This window comes from Acomys minous, assembly GCF_964271855.1.
Source record: "Acomys minous genome assembly, chromosome: 9".
NCBI lineage: Eukaryota > Metazoa > Chordata > Mammalia > Rodentia > Muridae > Acomys > Acomys minous.
In genome coordinates this window covers 60,465,669-60,475,370 of record NC_140490.1, presented here as the reverse complement: position 1 = coordinate 60,475,370, position 9,702 = coordinate 60,465,669, and the positions used below count along the sequence as shown (strand labels likewise).

Here is a 9,702-nt window from a genome sequence, read left to right as displayed (position 1 = left end):
GAAGAGATGAAAATGACACCCCATCTAAACCCTCGGTCTCAGTCAAAGTTTCTAGTGCTGTGATAAAACACTATGATGAAAAGCAACCTGGAGAGTAAAGGACTTATTTCGGTTTACACTCAGGTCATCCTCCATCACTGAGGGAAGGCAGGGCCTGAGCAGTTGGAGACAGCTCCTTGGATAAGATAGGAGCCCTTGTCCACATCCCCTTCTCAGAGCTGGGACCCTGTATGGCTGGACCTTGTGGAGGACCTGCGCATATTGCCACAGTCCATACTATGAGTGCATTATTCATATTTCTGGATATTTCCTTTTTGTATTAGGAGCATGGTTGGCCATGGGTGATTGACGTCATGAAAAGGGAGACTACTGTCTCAGTTATTGCTGCTGCCCCAGCCCTTGAGAGTAGACGTGACTTAGCTTTGTCTTGATGGTCACACATGCTGACCAGCCAGTACTCCGGTTTCTCTCAGGTACCATGAGAGTCTTTCCTCTGCTCTTTTGAAAGCATTTCGAATTAGTTTGTTCCCCTCTCAGTCAGTTTAGAGACTCACTTGATGTGCCTCATGACACTTTGAATTGATGAGGAATTATAAATCTCACAATACTGTTTTACTAAAGAGTGAAAGGCGATTATTTTAAACATGTTTTTTTTTTTTTTTTTGTAATGGTAGAGTTTCTCTGTGTAGCCCTGGCTGCCCCGAAACTCCCTCTGTAGGCCAGGCTAGCCTCAAATCCCCACCCCCTCCACTCTCTTGGTTTTTCAAGGCAGGGTTTCTCTGTGTAGCATTGGCTGCCTTGGACTCTCTTTGTAGACCATGTTGCCCTCGAACTCGCTAAGATCTGCCTGCCTCTGCTTCCCTGAATACCAGGATTACAGGTGTGGACCACCGGGCAGAGCTTCAAACTCTCTTTTTTAAATTTTAAACTTAGCCTACCTATATAAGGCAAAATAATGGCTTTCGTTATTACATTTTCACACATAAATATCATTGTACTTTGTTAAGATTGACCCTGCTTTACTGTCTCTTGTCCCCCTTGGTAGGAATATGGGTTCACTCTCAGTAGTCACACTTTTATGTCTTAAGAAAATGAGCAGAGTGTGGTGGTGCTGGCTTTTAATCCCAGCACTCGGGAGGTAAAGGCAGAGGCAGAGGCAGGCGAAGTGATGTGAGTTCGAGGGCAGCCTGGTCTACAAAGTGAGTCCAGGAGAGCTAAGGCTACACAGAGAAACCCCGTCTCTAAAAACAAGTCAAAACAAAACAAAGCAACAACAAAAAATCTGGCTTGCACATTGGCGGAAAATGGTGCTGTTTTTGTGAAAGGAGTCTAGCCATCCTGAGCATGGCAAACGTGGCTCTGGCAGGCCTTGCTCTTCTCCCCCATTCCCTCTGCCTTGCTAAAAATGGTTGGATTCCATTCCTAAAGCTAGCCACCAAGGTCTACTCCCTTATTTGGCTACTTCCTCCTCCTGAGGCTGACTACCAACGTCCAGCTACCAAAGTAGTCGAAGGCCAGCAATCAAAAGGCCCCTTGTAGTCAACTTAGTTAACATGTCCAATTAAAACTAGACACCTCATCCTGACACAGGGTTTCCCCTTGTACCTTTATAAACTGCTATTTGCATATGGGTCATGTCTGTCTCCTCTCTATCCAGAGGCAGTCCTTTGACCCTGGGGAAAATACTCCTTCCCCCTCCCCCTTCCTTTTCCCCCTTCCCCCTTTCCCCTTGCTCCTCTGTCCTCTGTCTACTGTCTTTGTCTCCTATTCCCTGCCCTTTGTCCCTCTGGGGCTGAGAACTTGCTCTTGGGGTGTCGGTATTTATTCTGGGGGTCCCTATAATCTGGCTTTCTGAGACTGGCATGATTACCTTCAGTTCTACGTGCTGTCTTGGAAAAGATGTCATTTCATTCTTCTTTACAGCTAAATCAAACACACACCATGGTGTGTGCATGGCATGTGAAAAGTGACTGTAAAGGCAAACACACACTGTGGTGTGTGCATGCCACATGAAAAGTGACTGTAAAGGCAAATTGTTCTCATAATTATAAGCACTGGGTAATTATTTTTAATTTTATTACATTTAAACCAATCGTGGTGTGTCAGTGTGCAAGAGTGTGGGCACACTCCAGTGTGTTCACCACATGCGGTGACCACAAAGTGGTCAGAGGACACCTTACGGAAATAGACTCTTTCCTTCTCTACCACGTGGGTCCAGGGGATAGAGCCCAGGTTGTCAGGCTTGGTGACAGCACCTTTGCCTGCTCAGCCATCTCGCTGGCCCCTAATATATTTTAGACAAAATACCTCGAAATCTAAACATACTTCATATTAATCCATAAGCATTTCAAGTAATGTGAAACATTTAAACTTAAAAAGTGAATTTTGTACTTCATAGTCTATTTTCATATATGAAAGAGAAATATGGAAAAGCTGCTTAATAATTATCAAACTTTTTTCTTTTTTATGTCTGTTTTGTCTTACTGGACATGTGATCTGGGACCTCAACATGCTCTGCCATTGAACTGCGGGCCAGACCCTTTAAACCTGTGTTTAAAAACTTATTTTTAACCTGTTAAAGTAACTCAAAGCCACCAAACTGACCAAAGATTTCCCTATAATGGTATAAGCATGCTGGCTGACACTGAGCGATGCTGGGCCCTGGGCTGTGGTTGTAGGTAATGAGCAATCCTAGAAACGTTTCTGTGAAAAAGTCACGGGGTTTGAGTGATTGAAGTCACAAAAACAAAAGCACCAGCCTCTCAGGCTCTTTCATTTTCTTCTACAGAACACAACATACATTGCTGTCTCAGTGCCACAGCACGGCTTCTCCCTCCAGATAACAGAAATTCACCTCTACACAGCAAAGGCCAATGACTTCTGGAATGTTCAGATGCCTCAGACATTCACCTCTACACAGGAAGGACAGCTGACTTTTGGGATGTCCAGATCCCTGACATTTATATGGCTTTTCCTTTTCCAGACAACTCTTTGGGTTCTCTCAGGCAGCTAGAATCCCACAACTTAATAATGCCTGGAAAACACACATGGAAAAGGTTGTTGAGATTTTCCTCCACTCTTGCCATTAAGATTTTTTTTTACTGTCTCATGTTAGAGGATGTGGGTTTACCTTGTTTTGTTGTTTTTTGCTTGCCTGCTCCTGCCTCTGCCTGCACAGCCAGTTCCTTTTGTTCCTGGCCTCTTTTCAGTGTTCCTTCTCTGGCCACTGGGTTTTTACTCTCAGGGCAAATTGCTTCTCATTTGACTCAGAGAACCTAGAAGTGCTGTATACTTAGAATTAGCTTTATTCTGGGGGAGATGCACCAGGCAAGGGTGTGGGAGAGAGGTATAGAGTTTCTGTAGACTCTCTGGGCATGCTTCCCCATGCTATTGTGATGTGGTCACCAAACCAGAAGGTTCTGTCAAGCACGCATTTCAGGTGGGCCACTGGTTTGAACTAAGTTCCTGCAGTAGGCCCCAATATACCAGACTAAAAACCAAAATGGAGTCATTCATGCTAAAAATTCCAAGCTGAACCTAAAGTGGTTTCTGGCTTTCCAAGAAAAGAAAGTGAAAAATCAAAACCGAATGTTTCAGGCAATGGTTCTTTCTCGATCAGGGTAAGAGAAAGTTCTTCTGCTTTAATTCTTACAAAAAAAGAACCCATGTGTTCCCCGATCATTTTCTTAGATTTTGAACTTACTCTACTTGACACAGTCAACCTCTCACCTTGAAACTCCCCGAAGGCCTGACATGGATCACAGCAAACCCCCAGGTAGGGCCAGGGGCCTCTTTTACGAATAACCAAAGGAACTCCCGTCAAGTTGGAAACCCCAGCAGTACGTAAAGATTTTGTATGAAGATGGGTAAGGCGTGGCTCCTGACTGCACTTAAGGCACTTGTCAGCAGGGCAGGTGGTACACTCACTCAGAGGGATGGGGAGCTCAAGAGACAGATCTGAAGTGAGACATTTGGGAACGTCGACGTTTCCACCTGTCCTCTGGGTCAGACACATTGCCAGATATTCTTTCAACAGAAAACGTCAGAGATGCTGGGCCAGGTCAGTTCAGTTGGATACCAACCTCACATGCCAGCTCTCTCTGAGGTGGGCCGTGGTTCCACAGCCCTGCTGGGTTATACACATACCACTGTGCAAACCGTTTCCCACAGCATGGTGCAGTCTTCAGTAGTGAAGTTGCTATGGTTTGGATAGCCACTAAGACGGCATGGGTTGGAAAGTCGGTCCCCAGTCCAGCACTCCTGGGTCCTGAAGAAAGCTGTCAGGCCATACGGACTCCACCCTCACAGATGGATTAATGGCAACCTCTTGCTTTCTGTAGCATCCTTTAGTCCTCCCCCTTTTCCAGCACCAAATGATTCCAAAAGGCTGGGCCCCGACACAGCCCCTCCACCCTGAACTTCTCAGCTTTCAGAAGCATGTACTGAACAAGTTTCTGTTTGTTAGGAATACTCCATTATGAGTTAACCGAAGCCTAAAATGGAAAGAGAGAAATGGCTTTGTCTCTGAGTCTCACTTTGTTTATAACCTCTCCCACTAGAATATGGCCAGTCCCAGAGCCTCCTTCCTAAGCCTGTTGCTTGCCAAGGGGGGTGGGGTCACCTGTGTGTTTCCCTGGGTACCTTCGTAACTTAGCTCCACTCGCCTTCCTAATAAGCCTGGAGGAAGCAAGATACATTATGAATTGCTTGGTATGGAAGGTGAGTCAAAACCCTCAAAGATCCGGTGTCTAAGAAGGAGCTGCTATGCAAAGCGGCTGATCTTTTGTTTTTATGGGACAGCAAGGTGAGCAGGCAAGGTCAGATCCCAGAGGTGAGGAGGGCTGAGGTTCCCTGTGGGGGAATTCTAAGGTAGAAGGGTGAGCAGAGAAAGCAGAAGGGAAAAGAGGAACTAGAGAGGCTGGAATTTTTATTAGTTTTTGCTCCTCTGTTGGGCAGGTCAACAGACACAAAACACAACAGCTATGTGGCAAAGAGGGTCTGAGTTGACACCTGTGGGTGTGTCCTCCCACTTCCTGCCCCTTTCCTGTAACCTCTCCCATTGTGTGACATTTTTCTCATAGTTCAGCTCAGAATGTGGGCTCTGGGGTGGGGGTGGGCGTGGGGGGGGGAGGAGACCACAGGGACAAAGTGTCACTGTCAACATGTCACTTCACATCGATATGACTAATTGCTGCTAGTGGTCATTGGTGACCTTGTGGCTGAGGAGACTTTTTTTTTTTTTCAGTTTTTTCACTGCAACCTTCCCACTCACAATGACAGACATATCTTCACCATCCCATCATGCACTTTAATACTCAACCACTAATATCACTTCCTGACAGGATTCCAGACATACAGAAGAGCTACACAACCACAATTCCTCCAGAGAAAAACCTCTTGGATTCATTTCCACCTCTGCACACTCCTGAGTTAGTAACCTTGTGAATTGTGTCTGTGTGTTCAGAAATCTTGTGTGCAATTCCAAAGTTAATCTTTTTTTGTTTTTTTTTTAACATTTCCAGAGAATTCAGATAACGTCCTGCTACAGCATAGAAGTGAACCTTAGCCTTACACAGAAAACATCAAATTTAATTTTGTTGTCCAAATTTGTGGAGTGGAGCTTGACAATTTGGTGTGCATATGCATGCTAGGGTTCAGGGATAGCCTAATAGTGACCACTTGAACACCAGTCTCAGATTGATGAACGTTTATTTGAATGTTGAACAATAACCGACAGGTCAGGGCCACAAACTGTGACATTGGTAACAGGAACTCATCAGTCAGGACCATGGCCTGAATTTAGGAATCAGACAGTGACATCGGTCTGCTTCTAAGGCAGGATTTTCATAAGAAAAACTGTAACCAGGTAACAACCAGATAACCAGGTGGGAAGCAAGGGGGAGGGGCAGCATTGCATCATTTTGACCAGTTAAACATAAGGAAGAATCGATTTTGTTCTGAGCACGATGTATCCAGGTGGCTAGACAAAGCAGTTTAAGCTGATTGACTGCGATTTGGAGCTCTTGGGGCTTTCCAGCTCTCTGGGAATAAGAAACATAGTAGGATATTCAGCCTTATCTGTAACCCAAGCAAAACATGCACTTATCACCTATTGTATTTTAAGCAGTAAGTGTTGAACCTTCCTGGTTTCCAGCATGTGTGGCCTGAGAACTTGGACTTAATTTCACCTTATAATCAAAATGGTACCTTGGAGTCAAAATGGCTTCTGATATGCTAAGAGCTGGTGTTAACAGAGGAACTATAGTTATGCTAGGAACTAAAGTAGGTTCAATGCAGGGGCTATAGAGTTTAAGCAGATTACAACATTACAGTGTGTAAAAGTCACATGATGATAGAAACCAATTTTCCCTCCTTAAAAATTAAATGATTTTGGATTAAAATATAATACTTGTATGCATTCCTTATATGCAAGTGTGATATTTCAATACATGTGTGCAATAGGTGTTGACCAGACCAGAATAATGTTTTCCTTTTCTTGTCATTGCTTTGTGTTTGAAGACCTCAGGTTCCTCTTACCTAGGTGTGCATAAATCATGCAACAGATTTATGTGAACTATGTTTTCCCATTGTGAGGAGGAAGACTAGAACTACTTCTGTTTTCTGGTAGTCTTATCCAGTCTTCCTCTAATTCTGGCCCTTCTCAGTCTCTCGTAATGACCATGCTGTGTCTAGGTTGACATTTTTACATGCTCTTACTTACAATCAGGCTGTTCTGTCCAGTGCATAGGGCCAACCCACCATGGACCAGACCCTTTGATATTGTGAGCTAAACACATCTTTCCTCATTAAGTTGGCCTCTTGGGTATCTTGGGCACATTTAGAAGTGATTAATTCAGCGTTTGCACCAGGCTTTGATATTATTTGTGTAGATTTAAGAAATAATAGTCATTCTAACTAAAGTGAGATGACACAGAGTTAATATCCAGAATATGTACAGAACTTAAAAATCTCAGCAGTAACAACAACAACAACAATTATTTCAACTTTAGCAATGGGGACACTATCAAGCTCTGCCTTGCCAAGGACATCAGATCATCTGGACCTTTTCAATTCTTCCCCAAACCTCTAAATAAAATAGTTTAATATCACCATCCCCCCAAAATGCAAAATGGGTAAAGGACATGAACAGATGCAACAGAAATATAACCCCTAGTGAAATAAATGTAGTAATTAAAAGTCTCAACCAAAAAGGCCCAAATAGTTTTAGTGTAGAGTCTTACTAGAATGTAAGAGAAGAATTAATGCCAATATTCCTCAATTTATTCTACAAAAAAGAAAGAAACAGAAGAAATTTGTTTTACGAACCCATCATTGTTCTAATATCTAAACCATATGAAGACCTCACAATGAAAGATTATTTCAGACCAAAATTCTCAATAAAATACTTGTAAACCAAATCCAAGAACACATCAAAAAGATCATCCACCGTAATCTCATACGGTTTATCCATAGATGCAGGGATGATTCAATATTGATAAATATAATGCACCATAACAGACTGAAAGACAAAAACCACATGATCATCTCATTAGAAGCAAAAAGGGCCTTTAACAAAATCCAACATCCTTCATGATAAAAATCCTGTTGAGACAGGGGCATAAGGGACACACCTCAGCATAATAAAGGCACTGTACACAAAACCCATAGCCAACATCAGCCTAAATGGAGAGAAACTCAAAACAATTCGCTAAAATTAGGAACAAGAACAGGTTGCCCACTCTCTCCATATTTATTCAGTATAGCACTTGAAGTTTTGTCTACAGCAACAAGATAACTGAAGGAGATTAAGTGGATAAAAGTCAGATGGCATAAAGTCAAAGCATCTTTATTTGCAGATGATATGATAGTATAAATAAGTGGATCCCACTAGGAAACTCTTAGAGCTGTTAAACACGTTCAGCAAATTATTAGGATACAAAATTAACTCACAAAAATCAATAGTCCTCCTGTACACATATGACACATGGACTAAGAAAGAAATCAGGGAAAAAACATTCTCCACAATAGCCTCAAGAACATTTTGGCATAACTAACCAAGCAAGGGAAAGACTTGTCTAATAAAAAAACTTTAAGACATTGAAGAAAAAAAAATTGAAAAAGATATCAGAAGATGGAAAGAACTCCCATGCTCATGGACTGGTAGGACTAATATGGTAAAAATGGCCACCCACCAAAACAATCTACATATTCAATGTAACTCCCTTCAAAATTCCAACACAATTCTTCACAGAAATTGGAAGGGAAAATTTCAACTTCATATTGAAACAGAAAAAAAAATACTCATCATAGCTAAAAACAATCCTGAGTAATAAAATAGCTGTTAGAGGAGGCAGTTTCCCCAATCTCAGATTGCACTACAGAGCTATAGTAATAAGAACACTATACTGTTGCATAAAAACAGACACATTAATCAATGGAAACAGACATAAGTATACACACCTATGGACCCCCACTTTTTGACAAAGAAGTTAGAAGTGCACACTGAAAAGAAGACAGCATCTTCAACAAATGATGCTGGTCAAAAACGTATGGTTGTATGCAGAATAATGCAACTAGAGCAAACTTATCACCCTGAACAACGCACAACTCTAAATAGATTAAAGACCTTACTGTAAGGCCAGATACATTGCGTCTGATGGAAGAGAGAGTGGGACATAGTTTTGAACTGATCGGCAAAGGAAAAGACTTTCTGAAAAGAACACTGGTAGCGGAGGAACTAAGATCAGCAATTAAATAATGAGACCTCCTAAAATTGAAAAACTTCTGTATGACAAAGGACACTGTCATTCAGACAAAGTGGCAGGCTACAGAATGGGAAATGATTTTTTGAAAGCAACTACATACATATCTGAGAGAGGGCTAATATTAAAAATATATTAAGAACTCAAAAAGCAAACCAAACCAAAACACTGATCACCCAGAAAACAAATAAATCAATTTACAAAACAGCCAGAAATTGGAAATAGCTTAGATGCCCATCAACAGATGAATATATAATGGAAATGTTGCAGTTTTGCACAATGGAATATTATTCAGCTGTTAAAAAATTGAAATCATGAAATTTGCTGGTAAGTGGATGGATATATATATATATGGTTTCTACACACTGTTCTATTTACTGTCAGTAGTTGGGATGTCTGGACTTCAGGCACAGCAGCTGCATTTGTCCAAAGCCTCTTTGCAGATGCAGCCCCAGGAGCACTTCACACAGCTCAGAGGGCAGCAGGAGCAACAGCTTTTCTTGCAGGAGGTGCGTTTGCACTCTTTGCATTTGCAGGAGCCAGCACAGGAGCAGCGTCCATCTGTGGCACAGGAGCAGCTGGGTCCATGGCCTGTGGTGGCCCTGGCTGAAGACCAATGAAAGACTGGTGGTGTTGGAGCGATAGGAGTAAGGGTGATCTTATTTTTATTTTTTAACCTCATTTTTTGTGTGTGTCTATATTATGATTTCCAATTTTGTGTTTTTAACGGGTTTCTGTGTGCGAGTGTGTGTGTGTGTGTGTGTGTGTGTGTGTGTGTGTGTCTATATCTATATGTACCTTGTGCTTTTTCTTTGGGCCTTTTTCTTCCGTTTGTTTTGTCAAGTCTGGTTTGTTTGTTTTTGTTTTATCTTATTACTACATTCTAGGCACCTGCTAGTAAAAGGAACTTTTATTAGCCTATTTCAATTGTTGTCTTGGA

General features: G+C 42.1%; 1 protein-coding gene across 1 annotated transcript; it reads right to left on the bottom strand.

Moving 5' to 3' along the window:
* Positions 1-9,157: 9,157 nt before the first annotated feature.
* Positions 9,158-9,444, bottom strand: LOC311605019 (metallothionein-2-like; the record flags this gene model as incomplete). Its single annotated transcript, XM_084795324.1, has 1 exon — positions 9,158-9,444. The coding sequence occupies one exon, from the start codon at positions 9,442-9,444 to the stop codon at positions 9,166-9,168; it is 279 nt and encodes a 92-aa protein (XP_084651450.1). The 3' UTR covers positions 9,158-9,165.
* Positions 9,445-9,702: the final 258 nt, after the last annotated feature.